This window comes from Epinephelus lanceolatus, chromosome 16, assembly GCF_041903045.1.
Source record: "Epinephelus lanceolatus isolate andai-2023 chromosome 16, ASM4190304v1, whole genome shotgun sequence".
Taxonomy (NCBI): domain Eukaryota; kingdom Metazoa; phylum Chordata; class Actinopteri; order Perciformes; family Serranidae; genus Epinephelus; species Epinephelus lanceolatus.
Window position 1 is genome coordinate 15,247,501 of NC_135749.1, and position 17,291 is coordinate 15,264,791.

The 17,291-nt window shown below is 43.5% G+C and overlaps 1 protein-coding gene across 2 annotated transcripts in view; it reads left to right on the top strand.

Annotated features, from left to right (window-relative positions):
• The window catches only part of snx10a (sorting nexin 10a), a 6,651-nt gene extending 3,735 nt beyond the window's left edge, over positions 1 to 2,916 (top strand). For both annotated transcript variants that reach the window (XM_033637819.2, XM_033637820.2), the window contains exons 2-7: positions 1,078 to 1,125; positions 1,326 to 1,412; positions 1,499 to 1,599; positions 1,747 to 1,845; positions 2,067 to 2,261; positions 2,344 to 2,916. In XM_033637819.2, the coding sequence (XP_033493710.2) occupies positions 1,093 to 1,125; positions 1,326 to 1,412; positions 1,499 to 1,599; positions 1,747 to 1,845; positions 2,067 to 2,261; positions 2,344 to 2,491 (663 nt within the window). In that variant the 5' untranslated portion in view covers positions 1,078 to 1,092 and the 3' untranslated portion in view covers positions 2,492 to 2,916. The remainder of the gene's footprint in view (positions 1 to 1,077; positions 1,126 to 1,325; positions 1,413 to 1,498; positions 1,600 to 1,746; positions 1,846 to 2,066; positions 2,262 to 2,343) is intronic.
• Positions 2,917 to 17,291: the final 14,375 nt, after the last annotated feature.

Below are 17,291 nucleotides of genomic sequence, written 5' to 3' on the forward strand. Positions count from 1 at the left end.
CTCATTAATCAGAACATGTGTGTTCGTCTACTCCAGTAGAAACATGAAAGTAGCAGAGGTCTTGAACAATATTTGAGACATTTACACCATAAACTGATGCAGAAAATATCTTGGCGGAGGATTCCCAAACCCCCATTACATACGTATCGCCCCACACTGTGAGAGTAAACCTATGCCCTTGTACAGCACTGTTACCACAGGCAATAAATTGTCATAATCAGCCATCTGTAAGGCATCATATTACAGGGTGTATCCAATCAGACCAGTTCATAATTGCCGATAATTGTGGGGTTTGGTTCAGTCACTTTTTGAGGTCAACTCAGGACTTTGTTGTCAAACATTACTTATTGATTTGCTCTGCTTGGACTCAGTGTAAGCACACAGTATGTGTCTCATCAAAGTGTCAAGGTGCAGATGATCCTGCAGTTGTTGGAGCCTTTTAGATATGCTTGTCATGATGGAGCACTGTTGCAGAATCATACGGAAAAATTGCAAGTCACATTTGAACATCCATGCAGCCACATATCTTGGAAGAAAATGGTGTTTTGGCAGTTTTGCGTTGCTTGAAATGATGCGTCTTATTGTAAACTTTCATGATAATAGCTATGGTTGATTAGTGAATAGATTTCTGCCTGTTGTGTTTCTGAAAAGGCTTTCTCATCGTTCCCAGCTGTGGTGTGTGTGTTTTGTGAGTCCATATTAAATTTAAGATTTCCCTCTCTCAAGCTAAATCCTCCCCTCTTGACCTTTGTCCCCGTGAGCTACATTAGCTCCAAATAATTGCACTTTTGAGTCGCTTAAGTAGGCCTATTAATCGCCAGCCAGGCCTGTGTTCTACAAAACAGATCTAGGGTTAGAAACAATGGACGTTGGCTGCCGGACTGTGTTTACAACTGTTTCTACTGTCTCAATGAGAACTTAACATAACAGATGAACTGAAATGACCTTTTGGTTTGTTTTTTTTAAATTGACTCTTCATCACATGAATTGCAACAGTCAGTAGTGTGTCTGTGCTGAAATAAATTGGAACACATCAATTTCAATGCGACATACTCAAATTATTTCTGTCTCTGGCAGGTTTTTGAACCCAGTATGGAGAGTATGCTGGACAATCTCTCAAAAAATGTAAGTGGTCAAGCATTCTCCTTCATGCTGTCTCTTCCTGTTTGTCTTGTATTTGTTATGCAACTTAACATTTTGATAGCATGCCAAAACTGAGGCCCAGTGGGAAATTTCTGAAACATATTTGGATGTGTTTCATCTAAAATGCATGTGTCTTTATAACACTCCTCATGTAATGAAACGCTTTGTTTTGATTTTTGTAGGAGTTTGTCAGCATTTGTGTTCAGGATCCAATAATTCTCAAAGCTGACCTCTGGCGCACACACGTTGACTACAAGATTTGTTTATATGTAAGTACAGCTTGGGAGAAAAATTTCTGGGTAATTTTCACTCGCAGCTTATGTGATAATTATTGAATTGCTGTCTCTTTTTGCAGACTAACAGCATGTGCTTTCGAAAGAAGACTTCCTGTGTCAGACGGCGTTACCGAGAGTTTGTTTGGCTGCGTCGTTGTCTGGGACAGAATGCTCTGATCATGTATGTTCACAAGCTCATACCTCAGATTCAAATCATTTATTGGCATGTTGGCTTACTTTTTAATTAATCAGATTTCCATTGTATTGACTTGAACTGAGCGTGCGTAAGTTTTCTCTAAGTGCATCGTCCTTGTTGCTCTCTGCTCAGGGACCTACCCAAGTTGCCGCCCTGGAACCCTTTCTTCAGTTCAAAGAACACAGAGCAGGTCTCACAGAGGATGAGGGGCCTCCAGCAGTTTTTAGAAAGGTGAGTTGCTGTGCAGTTAAAGCAATGGCAGCCATCTAATTATAGTATTGCCACCTAGAGGTGCCGTTTTACACCCCAAAGGCTGTTAAAAATCAATCTGCTAAAAGCAAGAGCGCTGTTAAGATTGATGGTGACCTTGCTTCACACTTATTTTCTTAACTATTTGCAAATGTCCACATTCACTGGTTGACATTGTGCTATTAATATCCTCCTTCATCTAGTGTTCTTCAGACACCTTTACTGTTATCGGACAGTCGACTCCATCTGTTCCTCCAGTCAGACCTCAGCATCACAAAGATAGAAAAGTGTGCTCATGGCAAGTCCAGGTACACTGTGGCTGAAGCCATACAGCGCTCCAGCAGCGGCTACATCAGTGGATTGGAGGACAAGGCCTCCTGTGACTCTGACTGTGAAAGGTATGAGCATGAACAAACTGGTTAAGAGTTTTCAGTGTCTAATGCTGAACTGACCCCTCCATCTCTTTTCCTCCCACATCAGCTCTTCTTCATCTGGCTTGGGACTGAGTGTGGACACTTCAGTGCAAGAAAGCCCCGTCCCCTTCTTGGAGTGCTCGGACAGAGACTCAGAGCTGTTCAGAACTCCCCACCCTGCTCATTGCACCCTGACGCACAGCAGTTGTGCTTGATCAATGTGTTGATGACACTCCACGGAGCTCTTGCTTTCTTGGTTAACTCCCAGAGTGAAATGCGTTGTTTTACCCTGTTGTTAACTGGATTATTCCCCTCAGACATTTGTTGTTTTAATAGTTTGCTTTAGTTTTCTCTTAAAGCAACACCAAGGTTATTTAATTTAGTGTGTACTTGAAAAAAATATTATTTTAAAAGTTATTGTAAACCTACATTTATAATGGTGAATTCTTAAATAATATTTATTTTTATCTGCATTAAATCTGTAATAAGGTTAGCAAGGGATGAGTTTTGAATTGTAGACAGTTTTTTTTTTTTGTTGTTTTTTTTTTAGAAAAAATATTTGAACACTTATGAGCTGTTAATTGATGAATAAATTGTTATTTTTAAAGACAGACTTAAATTCCCTTGAATATTTAGTCCTTATTGAATTTGGTCAGCATGTTTCTTTATCTGGATGTTGAAATGTAACTGAAATCAGTGTAACAGTCATGCATTGTTTTAACAGCCCAGTAGAGGGAGTATAGACATCATAGGACTGGTAAGTGCAGTATAGTGAGATGTAGGTCTACAATGCTGATAAAGGTTGATTTTTACTGTAGTTGATTGGGTGCTGATCACCTATGGGGTGAATAACACTCCACCACTGACCCAAACGAACCACAGAGGACACATCCAAAACAATCAGATCCTCTGGATTTATTAATATAAGACATGCAAACAAGACGATAAAATCCCAGGCTGAGAGGCAGCAAGATCAGCACGCCCAACGGCAGAGGCCTCTCTCCTCCTCCTGGCACAGGAGCCCTTAAGCACCTCCTTCTGTGGCCAAGTGCACCTTGTTGGGCAATGTAACACCCCTGGGCAGAGCTAGGATAGGGAAAAGGAAAGGAGAGTTCACTGTTATAAATTACCACCTCACTATTTCATCATTGTTTTACATGTGGGGGTGTTGATTTCAAAGTTATCCCATTTTTTTATTCTCTCTCTTTAGGTATTCTTGATGCAAGACACAGGGTGCAATTGAGTGGTTCTTAGTCCATATCAATAATTTCTTAATCTGCAGTGGGTTTCAAAGATGCCTAGGAGAAAAATAAGTGTTTTGTCAGAAAAGAAATTAAGTTTTGTTCAGTGGTGTCTCCTAATGATGCTGGTAACGTTCCCATCAATGACAATCGTCCATTCTGCCCTCTTATACACTCTTATTTGGTTGTCACAGTTGTACAAAATTATTCATATGCCAAATGGGACAGGGAGACACTGCACTTTTTTGTTAAAAATATTCTAGAGTAGTTTTACTGAGATGAACTTTAAAGTCTAAGGTATTAATGAAGTTGAATCAACACCCTCACTTTTCAACAAAAGCCAAATTGTACAACCTTCATGAAGGCAGGATTTGCTGCAAAGCTGTTACCCTGCATTAGTTTCAAATAGGTGCACTTCATTAGCTGGTTTCCAACCTGGGGGTCCCCACCCCTTGTCAGGGTCACCAAAGCTTCTCGGGGGTTGTGAGGCCTCGATGATTTTAAGGGGTAAAGAGATCTTAGCGTTTCATCCATTTCTGTGAAGAAAACTAAAGCCCCTTTTCTACTGCACAAAAAAACACTAACACCTGCCGACATCTGGCTTCTGTTTGTAATGGGAAAGGTTATAATTGGTATTGTCACCGTCATGGTAGTTATCAGCTCTGGTTCCAAATGGTAGTGATGAAAATTCAACACTGGGTAAATGTGCTAATTTGAAGAGTTTTTACAGGCGAGATGCAATGACACACAGCCGCAAAATACCATACATCTCCGTCCAAGCAGCGCTCAAACATTGTTCCAAATTTAGCACCAAGTTGGAAAGAGAGACTGTATATGAGATAAACAAAAAGGACTAACCACCATAAAGTTTTCACTGGCCTCCATGCTGCTTTCTGTTGTTTACTAACGTGTTTTCCGGCTTGTCCGTGATGTTGAACGTGACACACCAGAAAAGAAACACCAACATGCACAGAAAGGCATATTTGTCTGCTGCAGAGCTTTGTACACAGCTCTGGTCTACTGGCAATGGGAAAAGAGACAATGTTTAGTGGGTTTAACCATGTTTCAAAAACTGTTTCTATTATGCTAGGCGCATGGATTTACTGTGGTCTGCATTGCACCTTGAGTCTTATTTTTATTTATTTTTTCTACTTGTTGTGTGTGGGACTACAGATGGAAATCAGCGTTTAGCTAAATCTGGTGCAACCATGGTTTTATTTCTTGTACAGGATTAATGTCATTGCACACTGTCCTCGTATAAATCAAATAAACTAAACTTAACTACACTAAACTTAACATAAAAAATCTCACAGAGTAAGTTTTATGCATCTAATATAATATGAAATGTCATTAAAATATGTTACAAAGTCAGAGGTCGTCAGTTTACTCAGTGATAGAACAGGGGTATGTTAATGAAAAAGATTGGGAACCACTGATCTAATGAACTAATGACTGGCTGTATGTAGCAAATTGCATTATCTGACTAAACTTTCTTCCAGGTTTAGTGTCCTTCACTGATCTCTACAAGATGGAATCTCTGTTGCTACTGTAAGCAGGTGTTAATGTACCATATCTACTGTTTGCTGAGTCTATGTGCATGTTAGATTTTAAGCTAAAGTTGTGATAAAAGAGGTCCAGTGGTCACTTTTCATCCCTGTGTCACCACTGTCCCATGTGAGACAGTCTAATTAAAGGAAGACAGCAAATTAATTTAACTATAACAGACTACTCTTGGGAATCACCTGCAAGAAACAAGACAGCTTCAAACTGTGTGTGTGTGTGTGTGTGTGTGTGTTACAGGGATGTGGATGGGGGGTGGCAAGAGTGCAGGACAACCCCGTAAATTGAAAGCTGATGAAAGAAGCGAAGGCTCATTAAAGGAGACAGCAGCTGTCCTCACCACCCCTCCCTCCCACCAACTGCTGGACTGACGTGGGCCAGCCCAACAGTAAACCTGGCCTGTCCCCTGTCTCTGTCCTCTTCTCTCCTTCCCCTGGATGGTGCTGTCTCCCTGTGCGCACAGGCCATAATGAAGCTGTCAGTGACTTCACACACCAGCCACTGAGCTGTATTCATACGGCAAACACAGACACATACATACACACAGTGGCGTGTCTGAAAACACTGACAGCTGTGAGCACAAACACACAGTTATATACGCTGGTGGGAACGCTGTGGATGAATGAACATTTTGTCTTTTCCTCATCCACTGTCATTTTCGGGGTCCCACTGGTTTGTGGTTGGAGCTCTCCATCTCTATTTGCTGTTAAGGCTGACCTTATCAACGTACCCCATGACAGCCATACAAAACGACACACACACATACACTGTTTGGTTCAGAGCCAGTCAAATTTCCTGACAAAATGAAATGCAGCTGCAAGTGGTGGCATCTTGTGTTTTTGTGTGTGTGTACATGCACGCATCTGCCTTTTTGTAGCGGAGAACATCCAGCATTTGGATATTGAGTATTCACGGTACATGTCTATTTCAGCTCGGTAATTTATAACTCAATTTCCAGTGTGCATCGATGCGCTTCATACCTCCAAAACACCAAACAAAGCCCAAACCCAATTGTATTTCAAAGCAATTAGGGTGTCCACTGAGTTGTGAACGGCCCACGTCGCGCCAGCTCTGGGCCCGTGTGATATTTTTAATTGTTAATTTTCTGTCACATTAGTCAACTTCAGTGCCTCTGGACAGGTGACCGAGCTCCTGTAGGCAACACATAAAATGACACAGGACATATTCTGGGCTTTTTCATGCAGCATAGCGGATGGTATTTTTATGCGCAGGGTTGAAAGGTTTCGCTGTATGCGACGAGTTAGATGACGGGATGGTATATCACATTTACAGCTGTTTTATGGTAGGAATCCTTTCTAATGCTTTTCAGTATGTGTGGTGGCCGTCAATATTAGTATTAGTTTATGAGTCTAAATTATTAGCTCATTTAGACTTTCACCTGAAGCCACCGCAGGGAATGGCTTCACCTCTTTGACCCTACAAAAGCCAACAATGGCAAAATCCATATGAGCAATTATCCTGTGTAACTTTCCCCCTGCACACCCATAGTGTCTTTCCACCACTCTTCCTCTTCACTCTTTATTTTCCCCTCTCTCAACCCTCATCATCTCTCTATAGGCTGCTAACTTAATTAGCTGTTCTCTTTTGCTTCTTTTGCTGATGCTGCACACCTTGGCTCACTGTACCTCAGCTGTCTTAACTCTTGAGGAAGGAGACCTGGGTCTCGACCTCGCAGCCAGCTCTCCTGCACGCCTACTCTCCCTTTTGCGCCGGGCGTAGAGGGGTGGGGGTCAAAGGTGACGACTTGCATTGTATTTGTGATTATTACCTCTAAAGTGCTATTGCATATAGAGCATCATTAAAAGTCAATGCATCTGCCTCTCCCTCCCCGACCCCGCCATCACATGGCTAAAACACACACACTCATTTCGCACGCACTCCGCACATCGCCAGCCATTTAACAGCTAAAATACGACCCGTGCACAGATAAATGTCACAGGGCCATCTATCTGCGAGTGTTAAAAGTCGGCTAATGGAGATGACATATTAGCGGCCCAAATGACTGCCATAAAAACTCCCACCCTACCTTGCAGCGCCACCCCGGCCGCTGTGACTGCAATAGGATACGCCACTGGCACTGCAAGTATCTGTCTGCGGAAAGACGAAAGAGGAATGGAGGGTGATGTCATATCTAGATGGAGTTCTTTTGATTCAGTATATTCTGAGGGGTGCAGGTCTCTGAAGCAGTGATTGGGGGAATAACGACTCGAAGATAGATGTAGCATATTTACAGAGGGCCACAGTAATGCAGCATTACACACGCTCTAATAACACTTCTGATGTAATGCTAATGACCTCTCACCTTTGACCTTTCATAGAGTAGTCGGACAGAAATTATGAGCCGGGTCAGCTCTGTGTGTGTGTCAATAGCAAAGCTGCCACTACAATCAATACTCCAATACAACTTGAAGATCCTCCACAGGTACGTGCTCACCTCCTCTCCTCCTCCTTCATCCCTCCTATCTCTTTATTAATTACCCCTCTCTATCCATGCGTGTCTTCCTCTCTCTGAGTGAATGGAGCAGTTGTAATTGCTTCTCTCTGGAGCAGTTAGAAGCGGCACAAAGGAACCGTATAGAAACCACATTTGCATTCAAGATGAGCTGAGATGGAGAGGAGGGAGGGAGCGCTGCCCTCCTGCCCTATACTGAGCAGCACCACTTACACTCTCTCTCTCTTTCTCTCCTTCCCTCCCTCCTTCTCTCATCTATTGTCTCCCTCTCTCCATCCCTCCCTCCACCTTATCTACTCCCTCCACCCCCACCTCCTGCCTTTCGCAGCATGGCTCCCCTTGCATTGTCTTTCCAGAGAGTTCCAAGGTCGATGGGAGCTTGCTCATCAGAGCAGGGTATTGTACACTTAGTGCTGGTATGGACGAGCTCATTTGTGTGCATGAGTGCGTGCATGATCCTGGATGTGTGTGTGTGTGTGTGTGTGCATGTCCCGAGGCCTACATATGTGAGCATATATGTGTAGAAATATGTGGTTGTGTGTGTGTGTGTGTGTGTGTGTGTGTGTGTGTGTGGCAGTATTTCTAATGGCTGGTAAAAAGGGGTGAAGGAGGGGAGGCTGTAATTAATAACTCATAAGCTCAGAATTGCAATTTTTTATAACCACCAATATCTCACCACCTCTTAGACCTATGTCATCACTCTCACTCACTCCTGTGGAGCACACACACACACACACACACACACACATGCACACACACCAACTCCTGAGGGCTCTTCTTTTCCAGCTTGATAAGCATTTCTCGTTTGTTTCAGCGTTTTGATCAATACAGTTAAAACGCCAAACCAAGCATAATTAGGTCTGAGATGGCTCCCACTGTGAGTGAATAGGCTTCACCTAGGGAGGTGCTCACCATTATCATCATCACTCTATGTGTGTGCGTGCCTATGTTCATACCAGACACAGCGTGATCTAATAGAATTGACAAAGTGCACATCGGGACGTAGATTAAAGGAGAACTCTGAGCTATAGGTTGATTTTAGCAGGTGATGGAGTCGCCCATTCACTGTGCTTTCGCTCACCTTCATCTTCATTCCAGTAATCATTTAGACAACCTTTACAATGCATCTCTGCCAGCAGGTTCATTTCAATATGTTACAGGCCACCTCAATCATTTTTTATTGGTTTATTTACTCAGAACGATACATAGATGGAGACGAGAGAGATCATAAATTGTCCACAATTACCATTATACACAGTGAAGTGACTCTCCTTTGTGCTATAATCCAGGGTGAAAACCTTTGTAAAATCCATCTACGACATTAAAGAAGGACGACTTCAGGTAGTTGGAGCACATTTACTCTCACATCCACTGCGTTTACCCCTCATTAATACCAGACTAAACCTTAGAGGAGCTCCATGTGTATCATTTTTGTGAACAAAATCCATCATTCGATGCCCACAAAATGTGAAAGTCCCTGTCTGCTAAAGTGTTATCCTTTTATCACCTGTGACTTCTAGTTTCTGCATCATTTTGCAAGGGCTGATGGATATTTTTTACCACATGACAGATGTTTCATTTTGGTATAAAACTCAGAAGCTCATTCCTTTAGCGGGTGCATCACTCATAACAAAAAACTGAAATACTTTATGGGCTGCAAGTAATGTGACTGCTCTTTCAACCTGCCTTTGCACATTTGAATCAATTGTAGCAATTTGTAGACGACGTTCATACCATCCTTCATCTCTTCCTGCTCTCTCTCAAAAAGAAAGAGCACTTTGTCTACAGGGTCACTGCAAACACTAAAGGCTCAGACACACCAAACCAACACCAGGCACTAGTGGCGTCACAGGGCTGACTGTTGCATCGCCTCACCCCGCCTGTGTCTCAGCCTAAAAGTTGTAAGCCTCCACAGCAGCAGGCTGTAGTAGTCTGTAGTCGTCTTTAAGAAAGGAACTGAAAGACCGACAGGACAGATTCAAGATGCTAGTTAGCCAGCTAGCAAAAAAAGTAATTTTACTTCATATAACAGGTTTGTTTTGATCTCACGTCCTCTTGACTTTAGCTGTTTGTTTACCTTTTCACTTCTGTTTCTCTTCTCGTGCACTGACTTGAACTGCCAATCAGTGAGATTTCATTCACTGAGGGGCTCAGATGTTGCCAATGCCGACTAATCGTGCTGAATTTCCCGGGAAAAACAGTGGACAAGGGCCGACTAGCGCTAACGATATGGGACACACGGCAAAAACTAGGCCGATAGGCACTCACTTTGGCTCGGCTTTGACTTTGACCAACCGCCCACCTTCTGCTTGGTGTGTCAGGGCCCTAAGAGAAATGTAAAAGGGGCAGATGACAGTGACAGGTTTGTGTCAACATAGACTGGTGTTGCAGTTGAACTGTCCCTTTAATGACTGAGCAGGAGGAGAGGACGTCTCAATTTTGATCTCAGCCAACAAAGAGCTTAATGTGATGTGTGTGTGTGAGTGTGTTTGGAGGGTTGCACAGGTGTCTATGAGAGAGAGAGACAGAAAGAGAGTGAGAGACCCAAACTGCTGCTGTTTGGGGGGATAATTTCAGAGTAGAGGCGTATGTTGTGCATATGTATGCATCTACAATCTGTGTGTGTGTTTGTGTGTGCATATGTGTATGTGTGTGTGTGTGTGTGTGTGTGTGTGTGTGTGTGTGCCGGGGAGCACGCAGGGCGGGAGGAGGATTTAGACCCATCATAAAGGAATTCTCCCCCCCAGCCCGTAGCTCATCCCGACACTTTTATGCCTTTTTATTTTCAGGCCCATTGCAGCCAAGCCCAGAGATGTGATTTATACTGCCTGGCAGCATGGGCACTGCAGCAAGAAAGACAGATGGAAGGAGAGGAGGAGGGGGGGAGGGGAGGAGGAGAGGGGTTTCGCAGGGAGTTGCCGAGGGAAAGAGGGGAAGGGGTGCGAGGGGGTGGGGGTAATAAAGAAAAGAAGGAGAGATGAGGAGGATGGGGTCAGGAGAAAAAGAGGAGAGACTGAAGCGAGAGGGTTGAGAGAGGCAGAAGGAGAGAAAGGAAACAAAAAATCTCCTTGCATTTGTGGCGAGGAGCTCTCCCCTCATCTCCCTCTCCTCCTCGCTTCCTCTCTGCCACATCTTCACCTCTACATCTCTCTCTCTCTCTAATGAGTTATTGGCCCTGTCTGACTCAGGAAGAGAAGCCCCATCTCTCCACCAAACTGGCGCCCTGACAGCCTAAATCACCCCCCTCCTTCCCCAACCCTCCATCTCCACCATTCCTCTATTTCTTCTCCTCCCCCCCAGGCGACCGGGACACTCCTCCTCCTCCTCCTGCTTGCCTCACGCCTGCCTGAGGTGTGTGAAATCTTCATGGCGCTCCCATTGATTGGGATAGGAGGTATTGGGGGGGGGGGGGGGCAAGCGTTTGACGGGCTCAGGTCTGAGGTTATGAGGAAGACGAGAAGGCCGCCGCCCACAAAGAGACAGCTCACTTACAGGGAACATGGAGAGGGTGGGGGCGGGGTGCAGGAGATGAGAAGACAGAGGTGGTGGACAGAGGTGGCAGGGTTGTGAAATGGGAAGCTGGTGAAAGCCAGGAAGGAGAAGGGGATCTTGATGTTGCATTCAGGTGCATGCTTTGAATATGTGTGTGTGTGTGTGTGTGTGTGTGTGAGACTGTGTGTGTCTGACACCTGCCCGCCAGTGTGGCGGCTGTGCTGTCTCTGTGCTGTAACATCTCTCTCTGTCACCCAGCCGCCTGAGAGGAGATGAGCTGCCATGCCGACTGTCATTCATCCATCACAAAAGACAGCACACACACAGACACACACACACACACACACACACACACACACACACACACACACACATACATACACTCTCTGGGATACCAAGCTACGCCTTTTTCTGCTTTCATGTAAATTTCCACTTAGATAAAACACTTTTTTGTCTCTGTCGATACATTTTTTTCGCCTACTCTCTTTCTGTCTCAGTTCCCGACCATAACTGTCACAAAAGTATTTTACAGGAGGAATTGCCTCCCAAATTCAGCTCTAAATGAGAGCAGGGACTGCTGAAATGCCTTCGGTTTATTACCCCATTAATCTGTGGTTATTTCGCCCAGAGACTTCAAATTTGATACTGAGCACTGCCTGATTCAGAGCATCCTGCGTAATCTCTAAAGAGAAATGCACTTCTATCAAAAGCAGAGGGGCACATTGGCACAATCTACTCTGCAGCTAGGGTCAGTTGTAACATCAGTTGGGGTTAATTGTAACGATCATAAAAAGTGCTCATTTTCTAATTAAACTGTAATTACTTTTGTCATTAATTTTAATGGGGTCATTTATAATGTCTCAACCACAGAACCATGCATGCTGCATGCCTCTGTGTGTTTTGAGAAAGCAAATATGGATATACGTATGCGTGTGTCTCCGGAGCTAAAATGGAAACAGCATGACACCAAATTAGAATCTCAGTCTCGGGTAACTGGTGTTTATCCCAGAGTGCAGCGGCAGGGCACATGTCACTTTGTTTAATGTAGATGAAAATTAGAGACGAGAGTGGCAGCAGGAATTTGTTTGTCGAAAAGCAACATTTGCTCAGATTAGCACATGGAATTATGAGCTTATGTGTTTGCTTTATACAAACAACTGAACTGACATTAACTGGCAAAATGCTGTCTTGCATTAAAATAAGGTAAGTGGTTAGGGTTCATCTGAATGGCTTTGCTCAGAAAATACTTGCTTGAGAGCCCCAATTCCAAAAAAGGTGGGATACTGGGTAAAACATTAATTAAAACAGAATGCAATGATGTGTAAATGTTTTATGACTTATATTGAATTGTTCACAGTACAAAAAACAAGATATTTAATAATCAAACTTTATAGTTTTTTGTAAAGACACACTCATTCTAAATTTAAAAAAGTTGTCCAAAGGGCTTGTTTACCTCTGTGTTAGGTCACCACACTCAGTAAGCATCAACTGAAGACGCTAACTTTTGAAATTTTGAATCCACAAAAGGGCCCCAGGAAATCTTCAGGATTTAAAGACTGTGTGGAACAATGGGCCAAAGTCCCGTCGGAACACTGAGAGATGACTTTACTCATACAGGACACATCTTGAAGCTGGCATTGCAAACAAAGGCTTCGCCAAGTATTTAATACATTTCAGTTAGCGTGTTGAATATTTTTCACCTGTGTCAACCCACTTTATTGCACATAACTTTTATGGGTTTAGATTTTATGATTTCTTTATCAGAGTAGTTTTATTGAGTTAATACCAATGTCTGGTCTGAATTTTATATGAACTGCTGCATTGGAAAAAATGTGTAATGGGAAAAAAATGACTTGGTGAATGCATATTTTCCCTGCTGTATGTCGAAAAGGATCTGCAAACTGTTGCACTTCGCATTTGTATTTATGTTTTACACAGCTTTCCAACTTTTTTGGAACTGGGGTTGTTGAAACTGTGCAAAGATAATTTTTTTCTGTAAATAGAGTTTAAATGAAACCCCTCATTTTAGAAGGGAAGACTGTTGTTATGCTGTACCCCCTGCCCCTGTCTGTGGCACACACCCCTATACCCAAACATTTTCCTAATGATGTGAGTCTTTGAAAACTGGGCCACCAGCATTTAGTTTCTTCTTCTATAAAGGGCTCATTAATTTCCTAAAACAGGGCACTGTAGTTTTAAGCAAACATTACCTCAATAGAAACAAGAGTGATGTGCACATTTCTATTTTCAGCTTTGGGTTGATACATGCTTGTGATGACAACAAAACAACTACTGTGCCCATGTTCATCGTGATAAAGGAACATCACCTAGTGAAACAGTTTGGCTTACTGATATTTTTTGATAGTTTTTGACCCATAAAGGAGGTCTGTGGCACAGAGGGAAAACAGAGGATCTGCAACGTATTGAATATCACCATCCTCCTATAGTTAAGAGGTAGTTTTTAGGTTGGGGCTAAAGCATCATAGGCAGCCAAATAACTCTTGTGTTATTCTCACAATTGTGAGTTTTAGAAAAGTATCCTAAAATAGCTCTGAAACACCACTATGTGACTGTGGGTCACACTTCCCTTTTGCTCAAAAATCCATGTTGCAATTGTTGCAGAGGAGGCAAATAAAAATATAAACCACCTCTCTCAGTAGCTCCCTCCACCTCTCTGGCCTCGGTGGGAGGAGCCCTTGTGATCTCAGAAAGGTCAAATAGGTCTCTTAACATTAAAGCGTTTTAAGGTGAAGGCTGCTTGGCTGATGACAAGGCAATATTTTTTCTGCTGGTGAAGACGATAGGGCGGTTTATGGGGCTGAAGGTACTGATTCTTTTCATTTCGTCACCAGCAGTTGAGCGTCAGGTACTTAGCAAGCGGCTGCAAATACCTGCTGAGTAAACGCGTTTCAGTCACTGCCTGCTACGTTGCGTTTTTACTTATAAAGGACCAGCCCGTGCATTGGGTTTTATTTAACCATAACAGTCAGTTGGCGCTGGAGTTGTTTTAGCTCGGCAGAATTTATGGCCGCCCTAATTGCTTGCCCATCCCGTCTCATGGCGCATATCTTTGAACGAACAAACACGTGCTGCGCTGTTTCTCCAACCGCTCGTCGTCGAAGGCCTAACAGCCCTTACTGGCACGATGAATTTGATAAATCCCCTTATCGCCCTGGGAGACAATTAAAGCGCATGTGACAGGGGTCCCTATCTCCGCTCTCCTCCTGTAGCGCTTCATTTAGAAGCCATTTGTCTCCGCTATGGATTTCCTATTTTTAATGGCGCGCGTATGCAGGGGTCGGGGCCATGCTGAATAATAGATGCCTTTCGCTCCCTCTCTTTCCCTTTCATTCCCAGCTCTCGCTCATTTCCTCATCGCCAGGGCCCCATGGGAGGGTGTCGGTGTCACTCTGGAAACCAAGGTGCAGCGCTCCTGGTGCTCTCCAGATTCTGGCAGGAGGCTATTCAATCTAGCAGACGAGGCTTTTGGTGAAAACCAGCGGCAGACAGTGAACTGATATCAACGGGCACACGTTAACCCTCAGCCTCCCCTCCCTCCTTCCCCACATCCCCAGTAAAGGACGTTTATCACAGAAAGCGGGGCCGCTGCGCAGTGAGGTGATATATCGCCCTGGCCGAGCGCGAATGAATAGACTAGTAATTATCCCGTTAAAAGGGTGGCCAGACAAAGAGAGAGCCTCGCTATAATTTAAATTGTTTTGTTTCCCCCCACAGTCGAAGCCTGGCCCGCTGACTGACATCACGGAATGGGAAAAGTGAGCCTATTTATAGCCTGAGACGTTCAGCTAATTGTAGAATTTAATAAGGTTTCTGGAAGAGTGGGTGCTGAAAAAAGCCAGAGGCCTGCACCTCGTCTCAAGTCTGCTCTTATATCTCCTTCACATCTTTCTTTGCCTCTGCACTTCTGCTGGCTCCCACATTTCTCTTGGTATCTTTCACTTCAACGTATCCTCCCATCTCGCCTTCTTCTATTCCACCATCTTCACTTTTGTATCCTGACCTCTCCCCCCCACACCTCACCTCCCAGCAACCCCTCAATTATTTCTTCCCTCCACCACCCTGTTATCTCCTATCACATAAAATCTACCTTAGACTAATACTCCTCTCAGTTTGCCTGCGTGACTCTGATTGTGTGATTCTCGACGTGTCACAGCGGCTTAAGGTGCGCACAGACATGTGTGTGTGCGCGTCTATGATTACAAGTGAAGATGCGTCCAAGTGTGTGTGCATGTGTGTGTGTTTGTGCATGTGGTCTCGTCTGGTGTGTGTGAGACAGGGGTAATTGAGCTCAGAGGGTTTTCTGTCTTTGGTGGCACAGGGGAAATTGGAATCTTCAGAATCCATTAGAGAGACCCTCTCACAGTGTGTGTGTGTGTGTATGTTTTGTGTGTTTGTTGTGTATCTTTACACGTGTGCATGTGTCATGTATGCATGTTTATGTGGTGACAGAAACAGAGGGAAAAAGAGGGGCACCTAACAACTAACATGCAGCAAATGTAGAGTATAGATATCAAATATAAAGCCACAAATTAACCAAATGATTGCTTTGCTTTGTATTGTGTGTGTGTCTGAGTCTCTCTCTGTGTGGAGTCCCTGGTGTGTACACGCCAGCACTCTGACACTAACTGACTGAGTACCTTCATAGACTGCAGGGGAAATGTGGAGAAAGAAGAGAGGGAAGGTGAGCGGAGAGAGAGGGGGAACAGCAGGTAGCCAACAGCAGATGGTCTCATGCTTCCTCCCTGCAGAGCTATCACTCTCCTCTCTCTCTGCACTCCTGCCTCATGCTCTTCCCTGCATCACACGTCGGATAATGTATCACCTCACCTCAGCGTCCTTGGTCATGTATAGTATTTACCTTATTTACTGTCTTACGCTTAACTCATATCTTCTGTCGGAGGGGTTTTCTAGGGTTAACTTGATTTCTGTCACAGGTGTGGTTTGTTATTCTCAGAGGATAATACCGGTGACATTCCATAATTTTTCTAATGTCAGCAAAGCCCATAAAAATACCAAAACCAACAATGAATTCATCCCACTAGCAAGTGTTGCCTGCGTAGACAAAGCCTGATATATCTTATCCTTCTGTGCCATAGATCTATACATCTTAAAGCACTTGCCCTGAAGCACTGAACATGTTTTTTGTTTAAAAGTGCTGAAGCCATGGAGTCAACATTGAGAGGGGGGGTAATCTTCCAGGGAGTCTGCCTCTCCACCTCCAACCCCCCAGCTTTCCAGTACACTATGCAAATATGCACAAAATGAAAGCTACTACTGTCCACACAAATTACACATGCAACGCAATATTAATGATTGACACTTTACTCAGACTGTCTGACAAATATAATGTCATAAAGACAAGCCTTCTTTTAAGTTAGCATTAAGATAACGGCTAGCGGCTAATAATAAACACGGCTAAAAAGAAGAGAAATGCATAAGAAACATAAGAAATTACTGTTAGATCGGCTCAGGGTCGGAGGGCGTCTCACAAATCAATGTACAATGTTTCACAAATAAGTGAACATATTTGACGGCATAACAGCATTGCTCCAAGGGTCAATGCAACCAGTGTTCAGGGTCCCAAAAAAAGAAAGACAGAACATAAAGTTAGTTACAATGACATGCTGTTATGTTTATTTATTTTTCATACTGTATACAGATAGCCTACACATAAATATAGTGTATGATAACCCTGGATTTGTGAAACATTGTACATTGATTTGTGAGACGCCCTCCGACCCTGAGCCGATCTAACAGTAATTTCTTATGTTTCTTATGCATTTCTCTTCTTTTTAGCCGTTTTATTATTAGCTGCTAGCCCTTAGCTTCATGCTAACTTAAAAGAAGGCTAATCCGAATGAGCCGATCTCGTTAATGTTTGCCGCTTGTCAGGTTAATGTTTTAAGAGAAAACTTTCGATTTATTATGTTTATTTCTCTCCTCAAACTCTCTGACGTTACAACCATTTCCTCAAACCTCCAGCCACAACCATGACTACAACCAATCAGGATTTGTGACTGCCATAAAGCCAATCATAATGTGTGACATCATCAGTTAGCGCAGGAGTTGTTTATTTGGGCTTGCTCTCTAAACGTCACCTTTCTCTATATATCCATCTAATAAGTTATTTAAACGCATGATAGTTGCTTCTTTTGGGCTTTTTTCCATAGCCCTGGTTCCTTGTTTCTCTCCCAAGATCTGGCAACACTGACAAGCCGGCAAGCAACA